General features: G+C 45.0%; 1 protein-coding gene across 3 annotated transcripts in view; it reads left to right on the forward strand.

Moving 5' to 3' along the window:
• The window catches only part of LOC119178675 (activating signal cointegrator 1 complex subunit 2), a 215,401-nt gene that overhangs the window by 178,992 nt on the left and 18,212 nt on the right, over window positions 1-18,197 (forward strand). For all 3 annotated transcript variants that reach the window (XM_075888142.1, XM_075888137.1, XM_037429909.2), the window contains exons 9-13: window positions 3,287-3,394; window positions 8,247-8,327; window positions 15,750-15,824; window positions 16,728-16,821; window positions 17,518-17,742. In XM_075888142.1, coding sequence (XP_075744257.1) covers window positions 3,287-3,394; window positions 8,247-8,327; window positions 15,750-15,824; window positions 16,728-16,821; window positions 17,518-17,742 — 583 coding nt within the window. The remainder of the gene's footprint in view (window positions 1-3,286; window positions 3,395-8,246; window positions 8,328-15,749; window positions 15,825-16,727; window positions 16,822-17,517; window positions 17,743-18,197) is intronic.

The following is an 18,197-nucleotide window of genomic DNA, read 5'->3' on the forward strand; positions in this document are numbered from 1 at the left end:
GCGCCCTCTTGCTCTCTTTTTGCTTTTCTGCTGGCTTCTCTCACGTTTCTGAATTTTGAATTGTTGCGCACCCAGTTCTTTTCATCTGTGTTCTGAGCCACGTTGAGGTTGCACATATTCCTGAAAGTTGGGTCAGCACATGTTATACTCACTAGGAAAAACAGCTGGGGAACGAGCGTGCGACTTTATGATGCGTGCTGTTACGCCTGGGAGTCCACACTGAACGCCAATGCCTCTGCAAAGGCAATCTGTGTCAAGGCCAGCGCTCGAGCCCGCCTGACGCAATCGACTCAACTAAGTCATCAAGCGGCGGCGCCGGTCTGTCACGCAACGCACAGCGAGCTCCCCAGCCCACGAGACCATTGAAGCAATCGGAGCCTTCCAGTCTGGCGAGTTTTATGCAATGCGTGGGAATGTCACACGTCCTTGACTGCAACCACGCGCAGTGGCGGGTCCCCCTTGGATGATTCTGATATCACGGCCAGCGGCGCTTCTGGTTGGACATTTTGTGACTCAAAGGATCCACCCGGTGCCTTAAAAACAGCCCTGCGGCGCGTCGCCAGCAGTAGACCTATGCGTCAGTGAAGCCTCTCGTTGCTTCGAGCCCTTTCGCTGTCAGCGCGGCCGGTTTCCTTGGCAGCGGCAAGTTTCGTGGCGCCCATAGTAACCTCGTCAGCGGTGCACCCTTGTAACAGTGGTTGGCAGCTGCGGGATCGGCTGACGTCAGCAACCACGCGCAGCAATCGGTGCCTTCCAGTCTGGCGAGTCTTATGCAGTGCGAGGCAATATCCTTCGTCCTTGGTGCTACCGCGCGCAGCAGCGGGCCCCCGTTGGAGGATTCTGATATCACGGCCAGCAGCACGTTTGGTGACTCAAATGATCCACCGGGTGCCTTAAAAACAGCCCTGCGGCACGTCGCCAGCAGTAGACCTATGTGTCAGAGAAGACATCTCGGCTCTTTGAGTCCCTAAGCTGTCGGCCCCAGTGCTGAATTTATAGCGCCTCTATTTCTATGCTGTACATAAACCTTGCCTCAACTCACCGTCGTCTCGTCCGTTCGTCTATCAGCTCTGCGCAGAAGCAGTCGCGAGCTGAGTAACACGCGCTACCAACGGCTGGTGACCGTGTCGGCGAAGTTCTGAGCAGTAGCGCCTTCGGGACCGTGTTGGCGTCTCGTCTTCGTAACAGTGCGCGCTCGAGTAGTTCACTTACAGTAAGTTGTATCACAATGGAAATGGGTATAATTAACTATCTAACTGCTGTTGAGGTTAGAATTGAGTCGGCATTGTGGCCTGTGTCACAGCCATGGAGGGAACTGATGGCATAGCAGACGCCACAGCGGATGCAGACAGCATCAAGTGCGCAGATGGCCTGAAGTTGCTCGTGCTGGATCGGGACTTTTGGATCACGTGCATGTGATCTAGCCGCCTATGAGCCAAGGCGTCCGCGGGCCGCTGGCGAGTGGTCCGGGAGTAAGTAAATCGATGAAGCTCACTGTTGGGACCATAGATGGTTGTGACACAGTGAATTCTGGATTATTCGGGCTTTCTAGAAACTGGGAAATCATCTGAAAAAAGATTCATAACTTTTTATTTCGCTCAAGTAATCAAATCGCCACAGCACCATCTGGAAATAGCTTCAGTGCCTCCTAGAGTACACTTATCAGACATTTTGGTGCACGCCCAGGTTTTTGTAAATACATTCAGAACCTGCCGACGTCCATTTGCAAATATGCATCGTGTGATGAGCACCGCCGATACCAGCAAAGCGTGGGATAAGTTGTGGATGTATTGCATGGAGTGTGTGGAAACAATGACGCACAACATAAAGGATGTGGCAAAATAGAGGAATACTTGTCCGGACTTCCACAATGTGTGTGTGCATTTAGAAGATGCGCCACTGTACGGAAATATCCAGCAACACGTAGCACTTACTGCCACTCGAGACCGATCGTTCCTAGTTGTAAGCAGCACATCGCCTACACAGCTGACACGGTTTCTACCGGGGCGTTTTCATACACGCATGTTTGTCATAAAAATGTGATCTTGATGCCCACTTTGTTCCTCATGGCACACAGGCGCAGCAATGGCGAGCTACTTTCGTTCGTGAAGGCACCACATCTGTGCGGCTCACTTAGGTGATTTGCACAGAAAGGCAGCGTAGACGGCGGCGTGTGGGAGGGACTAAAAGTGTGCAGTTCGTCGACAACTGCGCCACATGCAGTAACAAGAAGTTAGCTGAAGATGCTTATCATAAGGCGATTAAGTCTTACTGGCATGTTTGCCGCATTGCCGCCATGACCCCTCCGAGCATTTCGGGTGCTCATCTTTTAGACGTCACGTCACTGCGCGATAACACCGGCTCCTTCGAATTTTTCAAATCTGCTTCACCCCATAGCACTCATGCATTGCGGCAAAACCGACTTTTCGACATTACTGTGATGTCAAACGATTGTTAAAAGCACTCGTTTAAGCCTACCAGATCTTAGGCGTAGCAAAGGTAGGAACTTTAAGTAATGCTGTCTCGTACCTGGAATGTCGGCTGAAAGCCCGGAAAATCGTACGCCAAAGAGTTTCATCGTCAAAAATTTCAGGTGTTCTTATACATAGATGTCGATAGGGCTTGTGATGCTGTCGAAAAATCGTCTGAATTTGCAAGCATGTCTGGGAAATCTGGCTTCTGAAAAATTGCCAGTCAACTGATCTACAGTCACGTTATAATGAAGTGCTATGGTTTTAACTTTTATCATTGGTTTGGTCTATTAAATATGGTCAGGTTATCTGTCTGTGATATCATTTTCTTTTTTTACTCTATTATGCTTTAATAGCGTGCAGCACATTGTAATTTTATCATTCGTGTGTCATGAACACAGTAGTAAAAAAATGGCAGAAAGGGGTTGGTGGAACTTTGCGGTGAAAAAAATCCGTAAAGAAGGGTTGTGTCGGGCCGACGTTTTGACAAGTGGAATTGTCTTTCTCAAGGCTAGAACAAAAGAGTTCTGTTCTGAGGAAGACGAGATGGCTTGTCGGAATGTCCGCTTGACACAACCCTTATTTACAGACTTCTTCGTGAACACAATGTGCGTCTTGAAAGTGACTCTAGCAATATCTGCTCCGAAAGCCAGTAGCATCTCTTCCATTGAAGGAGTGCAAGGAATGTTGACTATATTATTAATGTGCACAAGAAAGAGCAGCGGCCTTCAAATTGAGCCCTGTGGTACGCCTGTGCGTATATTCATCGAGTGTCCTTTCATCGCTTTTCTGTGTGTGCGTGTGTCTGTGTGTAGGGTCTTCTCAATGATCAAGAAACGGTTGTCATATGCCAAAATATGTGTCCTGAAAGTCTTTCGCTCCCTGCTGCAGCAGTCCTGTTTGCAGCCACTCATTGAAATCGGGTAAGCAGAGATCTTTCACAGCACCTCTACATGTCTTTTTACAGGTGGCAAGTAGATAGTTTTCTTTAGATATATTTATGTGCAGGGGTAAAAGTACTGTTTATTGTGTCATTCTGCAGCAATCTGATGTGCTGTGGCAGGCTGTTGTAATTTTTGCAATATTTTTCTATTGGAAACGTAAACCGTTAAACCTAACCGATGTGTTTATTGCGTCATTCTGCGCCAATATGATGTGCTGGGGCAGGCTGTGGCAATTTTCGCAATAGTTGTCTATTGGAAACGTAAACCACTAAACCTAACCGATCATTATCATCGACCGAGCAGCGCTGAGCGTTGGCCACAAGAAGATGGCTACAAGGATATGGATGCGGCTGCATCCATATCCACTGTAGTTCGATCACATATTCGATCATGATCATGTAATTCGGTTCGTTCATGGGGCTTGCTAGCGCTGGTCTCATCGCTGTTATCCCCATGGTTTCCCCACAAACGTGTCGGCACCAATATAAGTAACTGGGAATTATCTAGCAATGCAGTGAAACCTTGATAGTTTGTACCAGCTGGTAACGCGGCATGATCATGCAGTAAGCGACAGTGCATGTTTACAAGTACAAATGTGCATCTCTTGACGTGCGCCATGGCCACCAATAAACAAATGCAGTACTACAGCAGTTGTTGGCCAAAGTACCTACCAGAAAGTACTTTCTTCCTTTTTGCCAAAGTGCGGAAGAGGTATTGGAGTGGCACTCTCACACGATAGTGTTATAGCGTTCCCTACCAATATCAAGGCGCATGTTGAAACAATTACAGGGTCCTGTATTCACAGTGACATATGTGTGCTTCTCTATTTCAATCTGATACTAAGCAACAACTGACAGTTTTATTGAAACATGGAGCGGTTGCTTGGACTCCTGGTAAGCGCGTGCAGTGCAGCACCTATGCTGCCCACGCCGGCGCTGCCAGGCGGCTCACTGTATCTTGTGTGCGGGTTTGCAGTGTGAATTGCTCATCCTCACTACACTCCAGACTTAGCACAGGTGAACAGAGTAGCTTGCCTAATTAGCGTGCAGATAAACTTGCACCATGCGAAATGTGCCGTGATTATCTAGCGGTCATGAAAACAAGAGATAAGCATTGCTTAAGCCTTGTTTTCTCCAAGTTTTCTGTCAACTGTGATATTTAATAATGGGAACATGCACACACAAACATACATTTGTGGGTAGGGAGTCTGGTCAGCTCATTAGGGCTGAATGTTTAGTGAAAACCGTAGAAATTTTTTTTTTACCAGAAATTATTTCGATTGGTGATGTTTGACCCTGAAAAGTGCCAAAAATAACTTTCAGTGCTCCGAAACACACCTTTTGGTGCTCCTAACCGGCTCCGAAACTCCCATTTTACTGCACTAAAGGTGCTCCAAAACAGCATTATTCCTGCTCCCTGAGCTGCTCCAAAACACTGAAGTTCACTTCCACCTCTGTATGTATTTCATGCAATTTCCTTAAGGCATGGGGCTCTGTTCCTTTACCTGTGTTCTGGATACCATTGGTAACTTATAATGTCCGAAATGTTTTGTTCTGTGTCATTCAGTACTGGCACTGTCACGTGCAATCTCTGAAAGTGCCTTATACTGTCACACACAGTGTCAGTGTTGCGTAAACGCCAGTGGAGTGCACATTGTCACTACTCTGAGTTCATTCACCTTGCTATTGAGATGCTAATGCATTTGCCTTCTGTTTTGACTGACGTGGGGTAATACAGTCGAGCCCGCTTATAACGAGCCTGAGCGTGACGCGGCATCTGTTCGCTGTATTCCAAGGTTCTTAGTAAATGAAACACAGCTTTAAAAAAAAAAGTTGCGCGTGAAAACACAAACTTTTTATGCCACCAAAAGTCCGTGATGCACGTGTTTCGAATAGCAGAAGCGATAAGGGCAGTCATGAGTTCATTTAAAACGGCAGGGCGCTCGTTTGCCGAGGCCCGTGGCATAAGCTGCATGAGGCACTGACTCCAAGGTTTCGTCGTTCTCGCAATTCGATTCCTCCAAATTGCTCTCGCCGTGTACTTCATTCACAATGCCCTAATCCGTGCACGGTTCCGCAGTGTCGTCATCATCATCGGCCGTAATTAAACCATCGCAACAGATGTCCCACCCGCTCTTCCAGGTCGGAGTCGACGACGCGCTGCCACAAATCGCCGCCGCAGTGGTCCTGTTCGGAAGCTTCAGGCTCGGCATCAGGTCCTAAGTCGACAAATTCTGCCTCGCGAAAACAGTTTCGCGCGCATGTAGCTGTCACCGCCGCCCACGAAATATTCACCATCTCCACAGCTGCATACCAAACGCCCGAAGCGGCAAGTTGGCTGCCAGGTAGTCAACAGCCATGAGCAAGCGCTCCACAATGCGGCACCTAACGCGCGGATTACGCTCAAGCCAAGCGGTCACACTTTCGACGTTTTGTTGAGCGGCAGGAAAAAGCGTGCTAGTCCTCCCGTTCGCCATCATCACGGGCGAAGGGGTTGTGATCAAGAGAGGAGAGCAGACTTGCGAGAGAAGGGCAAGGAGTTGCGATAAAAAGACGGGAGGATGCGGCGGGAGGGCGACCTTAAAAACAAAAACACACAGGAAGGAGGCAGGTTTGGTAGCTTGCTTGAAAGGTCCGCGAAACTCGCACGTAGAAAAACTTGAAAAGTGTGAATGGCCGCCTGAATCGGTGCGCGCGCTAGTGTTCGAAAAATCAGCGGCCGTGGTCAAAAATCGTTTTGTTGCGCTGGTGGGTTTACGTGGCCTCACGAACTTCGATATTTCACGATTCCTTCTGCGCAAATTAACAGCCGTTTTCGCGCTTCCGCACGTGCGCGGAAGGCATGCTGAGCCGAGTGCGAAGTGAGCGAGAACAAGTCCTAAACACGAAACGAATTGCAAATTATCAGAGTCGGTGGGGTAGCGTACGCGCGTGCACTAGGCGCAGGCTATCGGATACAGTCAATGGCCGACGATGTTGACCAATGGTCTGGTCACTCTAGGCCGACGACGTCGACAGTACCAGCGATCAAAAACGGGGTAGATGGCCGACCGGTCTTCGAAAGATCGGTGGCAGTGTGAAAACACGGGCCTCGTCTGGCGATGCGGAATGCTCAGAGTAGCGGGGGGGGGGGGGACAAAGGACGGAGGGGTGCGTAAAAAAAGCGGTCGGAGAGAGCGGCAACTAGAGAGGCGCTGAGGCAGGGTCGGCGTTTAACAATAAGAATGTATGGGCACCTCGCGGATGCCTGATCAATGGTCGAAATTGGTTTCCCGGGAAGTCGGCAGACCGCTGACTCCGTTCGACGTAACCGATCAGCGGCGCTCGGAGACGTTCGTTGTAAGTGTGATTTTGTGCCATTGAACCAATGCATATTTTCATGGTCACATGGATATGGTTCGTTTTAAGCGAAAGTTCATTTTAAGTGGGGCCGTTATATGTGGGCTCGACTGTAGTTGCACTTAGTTGTAGTGGTGTTCTGGCTTACCCTCTACTCGCAAAGTGTTTGCATTTGTATCATTAGAGTAAGCATAATGTCGAGATCTGTGAAATGTTTTCATTTTGTGACGTTATTGCATTATGCTTAAAGCGACACTGTAGGGGAATATTAAGTCGATATTGATTGCTGAAATAGTGGTCCAGAAACCTCTTAGTGCTACTTCTGCGTCAAGGAAGTAGTTAATTTTAGATATTATCACATGTTAGGTGTCCGCGTTGTGTTAGTGCACTTCAAGTTCCCAGCTGCAGTGACTGTATTTTTGATGGAGGCGAAAATGCTGTAGGCTCGTCTTCTCAGATTTGAGTGCACGTTAAAGAACCCCAGGTAGTCGGAACTTACGGAGCCCTCCACTACGGCGTCTCTCATAATCAAATGGTGGTTTTGGGACGTTAAATCCCGCATATCAGTCTAATTACCCACCTGAAAGTGGTTCATCTCACGTCGCTGTTGCCGTGCCCAATGTTGCCCACCTTTACTGCACGTCCGCCGACACTAGTAGCTGCAGAGTGAAAGTGCGAGAACCACGGCAGCAACAATGGTCATTGAACAATTGTTGCTTGCATTGTTTACACTGAGCTCCGCTACATGGCACTAGCTATCCAGACTAACCAGGTGAAAATAAAATTTTCGAACCACTCGCGCCATTCCCCATAGTAAAGCCAGGCGGTTCTTTTTTCTATAAAATCAAATAGAAACGGACAAGCAGCATTTTATTACATCTCTTTAGCATGGAAGGTGTTTTTTTTTCATTGCAGCTAGTTTGTTTACTAGTGATTAATTGTAGTCGGACACACTCACGTCATTGTGATCATTTCGCAAATGTCCCACTTGTGGCACACGTAGTGTGGTACATTTAGCTCAATTTCTCTGTCAGTAGGACGCTTCTGTTGATAATATTGCCGTTTTAGACTATGTCATACATCGAGCTTTCACTCCGACATAAATTATTATTTGCCTTTAGTGTCCCTTTAAATGAGCTCCACACCTCGCAACATTTAAAATGCAGGCCATAGTAGCAGCGAATGATAGAACCTATGTGTCAGTTGCTGAACAGTGGAAGTCACTCTGTCGTTTTGTGAAAGTTATACATTGTGAGTCAGGTTCAAATAAAACAAAAGACAGCTGTACTGTTACCCTTTAACTGCCTTTCGTCATAGGAACTTGAGATTCTGGGGGTACGATGCCTCCAGCTTGATGACAGTCTTCCATTAGTTGAGCTCATATGTATTCAGTCCCACTGCACCAACTTTAGAAGAGCGGCTTTATCTTAGCTGCAGCAGGGAAGATGCTTCTGTGTAGAGACTCGTTTGACATGCTTTATTTTCCTTTACAGGCAGGAGAAGCAAACTGGGAAAGAGATTCCATACATTGAGTCTTTCTTTGAAGTCATCTGCAACTGCTTGACAGAGAAACAGTGAGCATGTAGCTGCCGTGCATTTTTATTTGTTTATTTGTTTACTTTTCGTTGTTGCTTGTTTGTACGGTTCTTACTAGTCCAAGCTCAAAATGAAGTTGTTAATATGGGAGGGTATGGCCAACGAAACCTCTTTGGCTACCACCGGCATCGCATGTATTATTGTCGAGATGGCGTCTTTAACGTGGTGGCCATGATGCGTTTCCAGCTGGTGCACTGCATTCTGCACGCTTGACTTCAGTGAAAATTATCGCTCAAGTGTGAGTTCACGAGTCACCCAGGCAATTGTCTTCATTAAAGATATTTATTATGACGAATTTAGTAAAAATGTGTAGCGAGCATTTTATTCTGCTTTACAAGCTGTTTTAATTATGTATTTATTATGAGTGGCTAGATAGTATTGTAACAGCATCCTCTTATAAAATTAGAGAGAGAGAAACGAGAAAAAAGGAAGGCAGGGAGGTTAACCAGATGCTAGTGTCCAGTATGCTACCCTACACTGGCGTGTGGGAATAGGGGGTTGAAAGAGAAAGAGAGAGTTCAAAAATAAATAAAAGAAAAACACCTACACACACACACAAAATCAGTCCACTCAGAGGTGTTCCGACAGGCCAGTAGTTCGCAAGAAGCCCAGTAGCGCTTGCACGGCTTTCTTCTGTGACGATGAGTCATGACGATGGCGCAGTATACTTTCTTCTGACAGCGGCTGGTCATCTAACCTGTTTAGTTTATTGGAAAGCTGTTGTCTTTCCAGGTTGTATTTCGGGCAGTCACACAGAATATGTTGAATGGTTTCTTCATCTCCGCAGTGTGCACAGTCGGCGGTGTCGGCCATACCAATGCGGAACGCGTACGCACGGTTAAACGCGACTGCCAACCATAGTCTGCACAGAGCAGTAGCGTCACCTCGTCGAATTTTTGTTGAAAGCTGTATGCTTGACGTTGGATCAACGGATCGTAATCTTGCATGCGTAAAGAGAGGCTCATTCCAAAGAGCCATGGAGCGTTGGCGAGCGAGCATGCGGAGCCTCCTAGCAGCGTCCGTCCTTGAGAGAGGTATTGACTGGTTGTTGTCTTCTGTATGGGCGGAACGGGCAGCTTCATCAGCTCGTTCGTTACCGATAATTCCACAGTGGCTTGGCAACCACTGAAATATAACGTGGGGCCCTTTCTCTGTTATATGGTGTAGCATTTCTGCTGTTTCAAATACCAACTGCTCGTGTGGACCACGGCGTAGATTTTACAGAAGTGACGGCAGTGCCGCCTTGCAGTCGCAGAAAATCGTCCACCGTTGCGTGCTTTGGTCGTTAATGAAACGCAGCGCAGCGCGAAGCGCTGCAAGCTCTGCTGCCGTTGTTGTGGTTGCGTGAGCTGTCCTGAATTTGATGGTTGTGTCGTGCGCTGGAATAACGACCACCGCAGTTGAGCTGTTTGGCAGGACGGAGCCGTCGGTGTAGACGTGGGTGCAGTCTTGGTACTTCTTGTACAGCAAAAGTAAAGCGAGCTGCTTGAGGGCTGATATTGAGAAATCTGTTTTTTTATGGATGCCTGGTATTGTCAGGTTGATGACTGGCTGTTTGAGGCACCATGGAGGATTTGAAGGTCTTGCCGCGGGCGTAAAACCAGTTGGTAGGGAGTCACCATTTGTAGTTATTGTTCGACAAAAGGAAGTATGAGGTGTATCCGCTGGTAGAGAGGCTAGATGGTGATGGGGAGTCCGGCCCACATGCCTTATGTGTGTTTTCAAAGCTTCAATTTCAATATGGGTCTGCACGAGGTGGTCTTTGGCTAAACTCTTATAGATTTATTATGTCATCAGGCCAATACAAACCAATTATAACAAACTCGAAAGTGCCGTGATAAAGTGGTAGTTACATCAGTAGCTCGTTGTGTATGGACTCACCCTTAAAAACAAGCACTTAGCGACCAAACCGTTTGTTTTTTCTTTGCGTATTTTTATTAAAATTGTTAAAACCTTTTCAGTGACAGGTTAGGCCTTTTTTGTGTGTGTTAATTGACTCCTGCCATCACTCCGTGCAGTTTAGCATGCACAGCCGAGCAGATATCTGCAGGTGACTGTGGTAAGGTTGTCGGCGACTAGTCAAAGTGGCATGTTCATCTCCATCGGCCACCTCGTCTTCGCTCTTTGGATATGCTTATTTGTTAAGGGGGGATGCTACTTGAAGACACTTTTTTTTTTAAATATTCACCCTTGAGCAATGAAACTTGAGCTGTTTATAGAAATTTTTATGCTGATTTCAAATATATAACTAGTTTCCTTGCAAGTTACATACTTCTAGCTCTGCAACATGATAAAGTGAAAACCTTAATCCTTTTGCTCTCCCCCCTTACTTTCATCTCTAAACTACCGTAATTTTTGACCATTCATAGTTTATAATGTTTTAATTAAAATTTAGAATGCAAATAACTAATTAGGAAACACATACAAAATATGTAATAGGCATAAAAAATAATTGACGTAAAAAGTTTATATTTCACCTACCTTAGTGAAGGTTTACATAAAATTTTTTACTATACAATAAAACATTTAAACTTAAACTAGATAATTGTATTTTTCATACTTTGGAAAAAATATCCGAGCCCTAGAAGTGCCCGAAAAAGAACGGGCACGTTGTAAAAAATAGCAAAATTTGTGTTTTCAGAAAAACGAGTTTCAAAGTTAAAATTCAGTATTTATTTAAGAAACATATAACTAAGTCTGATGAAATTTGCACACCAAAAAGAACAATCCTTCTTGTAGTGGCCACTGCCTCTAAATTATGCAGCACCATGAGTTTATCCCTCTCGGCTTTTTCGAGCCGACTCAGACATTTTACTCACAGACAGGGCCATGAAATGCTTGCCAAACTTCTGCTCTATCTGGAAGCCTTGTGCCAACTGGGGCTGTGAAACTGGAAGCTAGGAAGAAGTTCGACAGGACTGCGAAATCGAAACGAAGTCCAGTGCCATGCGATTTTGTGGCCATCTTTGTGCCACATACTGTCGTACATAATTGCAATGTCGTCCCCACTAAGTTCCCTCACTGCGAGCTCCTTCGACCTCGCAAGATTGGCGCTGACATAATTCATTGCTGCATCACGAACTTTGCAGTTGATGGGTGTGAATGACTTTTGATGCGTTGGCTTTTGCAAGCCAACAACTGCCGCAAATCGGACCAGCAGCTCGTAGACTATTCCTACAGAGCACGCTGCACAACGGCTTTCACGTGCGAGAAATTACTTTTTTTCATTCATAATGGAAATAAATACACGAGAAAAGCAATAATCAGCTGCGCTGCTCGACAAGACATGGACCCCGCAAATAGGCTTCACAGCACATACAGGCGCGCAGCGGCGAATCGCGGTCCCCAATCCGTACCACGTAGCCAGTTGCGGCGCTCGAAAAACGTGTGGAAGCATGCTTCTTTTTACTATTTCTTGCGCTGCATCAGCAAGGGAAACTGTTGTTATTTGAAGTGTGAGACTCGACTCTTCGGCTCATGTGATCAACATGCCCCGCCGCGGTGGTCTAGTGGCTAAGGTACTCGGCTGCTGACCCGCAGGTCGGGGGATCAAACCCCTGCTGCGGCGGCTGCATTTCCGATGGAGAAGGAAATGTTGTAGGCCCGTGTGCTCAAATTTGGGTGCACATTAAAGTAAAGAACCCCAGGTGGTCGAAATTTCCGGAGCCTTCCACTACGGCGTCTCTCATAATCATATGGTGGTTTTGGGACATTAAACCCCACATATCAATCGGATCAATCTATCATGCGATCAACATCGGCAAGCGGCGGCGCATTATCGGTGGCAAGGTGCTCGAGGACTGCACACTTTGGACTTTTTAACAGGCATCTTGTGCTCTTTAGGTGCAATTTTAAAGCATTTCCAGTTAAGTCTCGTACTGTATTTTTTTTTTCATAACAGTAGAGGTACCAATCTTATCGAAATAGGCGAAAATAAAAAAAATAGGTACTTTTGATGTAAAGCTGCGTTTTTAGACCTGCATCTCCCTTTAAAGCACCGCTGCGACCGCGCGGTAGTCATTGACACCTATCGTGGCATCGGCGCGTCGAGTGCCACAGTGAACTATCGAATGACAAAAAGTTATTGCTTTTTTTCATTTGAAGGCATTGTTTCGTTAGTCGGCGGCATTCAGAGGTGCAAAAAACAGTGGCACAAAAGTTTGCTTTACAAAAACTGACAGCAATTTTTTATGCCGCCTTCATTTTCTCCTTTCCCTTACTGCCGTTCTGCCAGTGAAGAAATGCCTGGAAAAGGAGCGACCTTGCTCGCAGCATCCGAAATCTGCATGCGATGCTCACCGCGGTCTGGAATACCTTTATTGCGAGTAAAAGGCTACAGGGCACGCGTGAGCGCGGGCTTATCATGCGCTTCAGAATGCCTGTTTTTTTTTTTTTGCTTTGTATGTGTGATATTTTTACTGCAATTACATTGGAAGTGTTCGCTGTAGCAGTAGGAGGCTTTGAATATGCTTGTTATAATCGGTAGATAATTAAATCTGGGATCAGTATAACTGGATTGGACAGTAACAGAGAGACGTTGTCAAGCATCCTTGCTCGCATTTCCTGCCTGGCATTTACTTTAATGGTATACCATAATTACCACTGAGCTTCTTTCAATGACACTGACATGTTAAACAGTCTCATACATTCATCTACCAGTGATGCTTAAAGAGTCTCTAGATCACATTGAATGGTATTAATCCTTTTAGATGCTATGTACACAAATGTGTACATCAATCATTTTTACTATTTACATCAATTAGTGGCTAAGAAAGAGCAAAATTTATAGTACTTTGAATGAATTGAACCTCTTGCATAATAAATTTGTTCTCATTTAACTTCATTTTGCAGTGTAATTTTATGTATTATCACTCTTCTGAAGGCACTTCCACGTTCAACGAGTCGTTCGATGTGTTCCTTCCTGCAAGCAATGTGAAAAGCAGAATTTTTTTTTGCTCAATATTGAGCTAACCAAAAATGATTTTGCACTATATTTCTAGCCTGATATTTGATTCTGTTCATGCCGAAAATAATTGATGATTTCAAGATAAAGTATAATTAATGTCAACTTAATTAGAACAAGTTACTATTAAACACAAATTCAACAATTATCTCATTATTCTTGTTGCAACAGAATATTGACTGCCTTGAAATAACGTTGTGGGAATAGACACATTTACAGACAGTTCTTCATAGGTGGCATCTGAAAGGGTAAAGTAATTCAAGTGAACATGCCCATCGATTTCGAATTGCCGTTAGCTTCATTAGTGCCAAATGTAGCTGTGCTACGGATGTGCCACAAACTAAAACTAATTCCATGCTCTTCTCGTCGCCTCTTCGGTGTCCCCAGTGCTGGTCGTGTTGTCACTAGGGTACATTCGGTGATGGCACCAGGAGCTGACCCTGTCATTTGGTTGAACCAAAACCTGTTTGTCTGCTAGCTTGTACACATGCTCCCTGCTGGTCTCGCTCCCTGATAGACGAGCCGATGAACAGAGCGTAGTGAAGGAAAGAGCAAAACAAGCCAGGGCTGCATCTTGATTATGAAGTGCTTGCAACCCCACTATTGCGGCACCATCTTGAAAAATTTTTGCGGCAACCTGTGGCAAGCAGGTTTTCTACCACAGTGTCGGAAGCTATTGCTTGACACTGCTTCAGAAAAAAAAAACTATAAATGTAATGCAGCGGAAGTAGTCTTAGTGCTTGTAATGTTGCGGGGTGGAGGAGTAGCATCGCACGACAAGTGGATAAATACTGATAGCTGGGTCATCTGGTATGTGTCCATATTTCGATTTTTATCTTTTTTAAGGTGTACAGTACTCTGCTTCTGTCCTGGCCCTAAGTTCTGTGTGCGCAGAAAAAAAAATTAATAGAAGAGAGAGAGAGAAACGAGTGAGTGTTTTTAAGGCCCGCCCATTACAAAGCACTCAGTCACTTTGAAACTGCCACTTCAATAGTTTGAAAGTGCATACACGTTCCCTTCCTTGTGTCACGGTTGAAGCATCCACCAAAGATCGAAACCACGCTAGCAATTGCCAAGACAATGCACACAGGGCCCGATTACTCTATCACTTTCTACTCTTGGTGGTGAAGCTTCTGTATAGTAAGAATGCCAATATGGAAACTTATATTATTTTATCTAAAAACCTCATTTATTAAAGCAAAATGCTGGTAGTGCTATTGGCGATGCCATTACCTTTAAACCACTGCCATTACCTTGTACTTTCTTAAACCACTGATGTGTACTTGCTTGTAAATTTCAGTGTAGTTTCTCCCATAGGTGCCTTTCTAGATAACAATATTTTGTTTGCTAAGCTGGTACTGAGAAAGTTCCTGAGAATCGCGTGCTTTGCAAGGTGAACTGTCAATGAAATCAGTGTATCCACTGGCCATCATTTTGTTTTCCAAGTGTTACGATGTCAGTGAACAATGAGGAAAACGATATGTTGTGGCTCATAGCAAGCGATACAGTACCATTTAAGAGTGATGAAAATGGTCATAAATTGTAAATTTATGTTCGTTTTCACAGTTATCTGGCCTTATGCTTCTTGGCTACCACAGATGAATGCGTGCCACATTTCACTTCTTTAAAAGGCCAGTAAGCCATCCCAAGGTTCAAAAATTGTTATAAAGAGAAATATATGCACTTTTGCTTTGTGAACACTTTGCCACAATAATTTTGTGAATATGTGGTATATTAACGAAGTTACAGGAATTAGGACATCGGTTGCAGCTGGTTTCAAATTTCCACGCAGCCTTGCCACCCTTCTCCCTCAAAGTCAGGGGAAGGTGTAGCCCGTCATTGCGACTGGTTTAGACCAATCAACGACTTAGCATGCACTGCACGTGAAAGGAGGATCGGTCAGGCGTAGGAAAGGGGCACAGGAATCGTTCTTCGAAATGGAGGCTCTGCGCGGCACCCAGCGCTGCAAAATTTGGAAAATGGCATCAAGCGCTGCAATATTTGGAAAGGTGCCATGTAGTGGAAAAAATTGTTGTGCAGCATGTTAAAGAAAAATGTTGATTTCTGAAAAGTGATATTCGCCTTTCATGTTGCACACAATGCCCATTCCATTAATTCAGTATCATTTTGCTGTTGTAGTAGTTCAGTGCTGCATATTAAAATCATTTAACTGTGTCCACATATACAGTCAGTATTATTATTTTGAAGTTTATTATTGAGTATGATAGTTTTAAACAAGCAGATTGACATTTCCAGAAGGTTGATTGTAATATAAAATTGCCTGGAGGAGCTAAAGGAGCGCGAGTACTCATGGAAACATTTGAAATCTGAATGTCGGGCAAAAACAGAAAGCTAGACGCTTTTTTTTTTTTTAATATATCCTTATGAAGAGATACTTGCAGTGCTTACAGTATTGCTTCTACTTGTTTCCTTGCAGTTTTATATTTTCCTACCAGCAGCGATACCCAGTTGAAGAAGACATTGGAATGCTTGAGGAGTACAACTTCTTTGTGTATCCTTTCATGTACATGCAGCTTTGGGCTGTGATTTGATTAATACTTTTGTTTGAGTGTAGCAGTCTTAACTTGACAGGTTAAGGTGCCAACTATCCTGTCAATTTGTGGAAGTCTTAGTGTAAACAACCAGTATAAGAGGCACACTGGCTATAGTTAATATGCAAGGCCTTATTCAAGCAATTCATTTTCAGCTTTGTTGTCTCGTCTATTACAAAGGAACCTTTAGCAACATTTGAAGTGAAAATATGGATGGGGTGATACTTCAGATTCAGGCACCACTGCAACGACAGCAAGGCATGATTGCTGCATTTGCCTTCTCCTTTTATAATAATCATGTTACCTTAGAATTAAGGAAATTTTGGAAATTTCTAGAGGAAAGCTACGTATCAGTCTAAGCTGTTTATGAGTTTTTTCAAGGCATACTTTAGTCTTAGTTAGGACTTGTAGTCGATACATCTCTGGCATAATTAGCTATTGATATGTGCTTGGTGCCGGCAACCAAGCATTCGTGAGCGAATCGGGCCATGTTGTGGTTGTGCACACTTGGGATTGTGTAAAATAAAGCATATTTTGGTTTACCTTTTCATGTTTGCATGCCATTGCCAGCATCAGGCGCATGGGCATGTGCACGAGGGGGGTAGAGGGGTTGGCCACTTCCCCTAGTCACCTAAGAAGGGGTGTGCAAAATCTGCCCTATATATTGACTTAATTGAGATCGGTGGAGGGGTGCAAAGTCTGTCCCATACATTGAGGTATTAGAAAAGGCGGTGCTGCAAAAAAACCTCGCCCCCCCCCCCTTCCCTAAGGGCAATCCTGCACACGCCTATGGTCAGGAATGTATTGCTGCTGGCTCGGACGTGTTTGTACCATTTCTTGACTCTTTTTTTCTTGGTGTTCAGAGATAACACGCGCAGCCTCTACGTTCTTCAGAGCATCAGCACTGTCTACACTGAACTGGGCAGCGCTCCTCCGAGTAACCTCTTGAACGCTCAGGTACTGTTTCATCACTTGCATGGCAGGAGGAGAGGGGCTTAGGAGTTTCCTTTTTCCTTTTTTTTTTCTTCCTGCATGTTTCATCTAGGGCAGCAAACTTTGCAAAGTACAGGAAACCTTCCTGCCTATCCTTCATTTCTTTTCTCTTTCTCTAAGTTTTTTATACAAATACACAGTTGTTTGCTAAAAGAACCTCTCACCATGTTTGCCAGCAGCAATAAACGAGTTTGTGAGTGCACAGGGCTACCAATCTTCCCTGAAAAGTTATTACATATGGCACCAGGGAACGCACTGAAAGCAGCTGTAAATTTTAGCAGAACTCGGTGCATCCTTCATTCTGAGGTAGCCGCTTTCGCTGCGAATGAAATGACAGTGCTTCAATGTAAGGCACATTGCATGTAGTGCACGAATTGTACAGCAGCAAAAGGAAACTTAACAATTTTGTCACACACCTGTTGCCGATGGTAGTAGCAACAGCCTTCTTTTGCCGTCTCCTTATATCTTGTCTGCTACTCATTTGAGCTTGAATTCGGAAATTATTCACCACGCCCTGGCTTGGAATCGGCCCTTTTTTTTTCTCTGCTGCTTGTGCATTTTACGTGCGGGAGAGTTGCATTATTAACTCTGTTGGGTTGTCTTCATGCTGACATTTTTTGGACTCATTTCATTTTTTTTCCACTGTGCTATTGTTGGCAGGATGCGGTAGCTAACCCAAGGAAAACAACCAAAGTTCCTGCATTCCAAACAACGAGCGGGGATGCGGCAGCAGCATCAGCAGCAACGACAGTAGCCGATTCGAGCAGAGCTAGTCTGGCAGAAGAAGAGCTGGGAGCTTGTGGGGGTGAAGCGTTAACAGTACCGTCATCCGAATTCCAGAACCTCACGGAACTCTTCCCAGATCTTCCACACGCATTCCTAAAGGTTCGAGGAGCACCATATCATTTGGTCGCGCTTTTCTTTTCTCTGCATCTCTCATGTAATGCAACAGCCCATATTTTACGTCAATTCAGTCCTGTCTTGACAAGACCTCTGTACAGGTCGTTCAATGAAAATCGTTGTTATATCGCGCATCCTCATGCCGACCCCACCTCGCGCAAAGCCTCTCGGTATTGTCTGGCAGAAAAAAAAAGAAGAAAAATCACATATTTACTCCAACTGATATTCAACCAATTTTCATGGCTTAAAGAAAAGTGCACCTGCACACAATATTACACACATTCTTTATGTAAAACTAACATGCTGCTCTATTAGTGATTAGATAAATTAAGGGAGAAGAAAGACATGTACAATGTGTTTTCATAGAATGGGAATTTCATTCTCTTGACCGCTCATCTTCTTCTGCAATCCAGTTTCTCTGGCTTTAAGATCTCCTCAGG

This window comes from Rhipicephalus microplus, chromosome 1, assembly GCF_043290135.1.
Source record: "Rhipicephalus microplus isolate Deutch F79 chromosome 1, USDA_Rmic, whole genome shotgun sequence".
NCBI classification, from domain to species: Eukaryota; Metazoa; Arthropoda; class Arachnida; order Ixodida; family Ixodidae; genus Rhipicephalus; species Rhipicephalus microplus.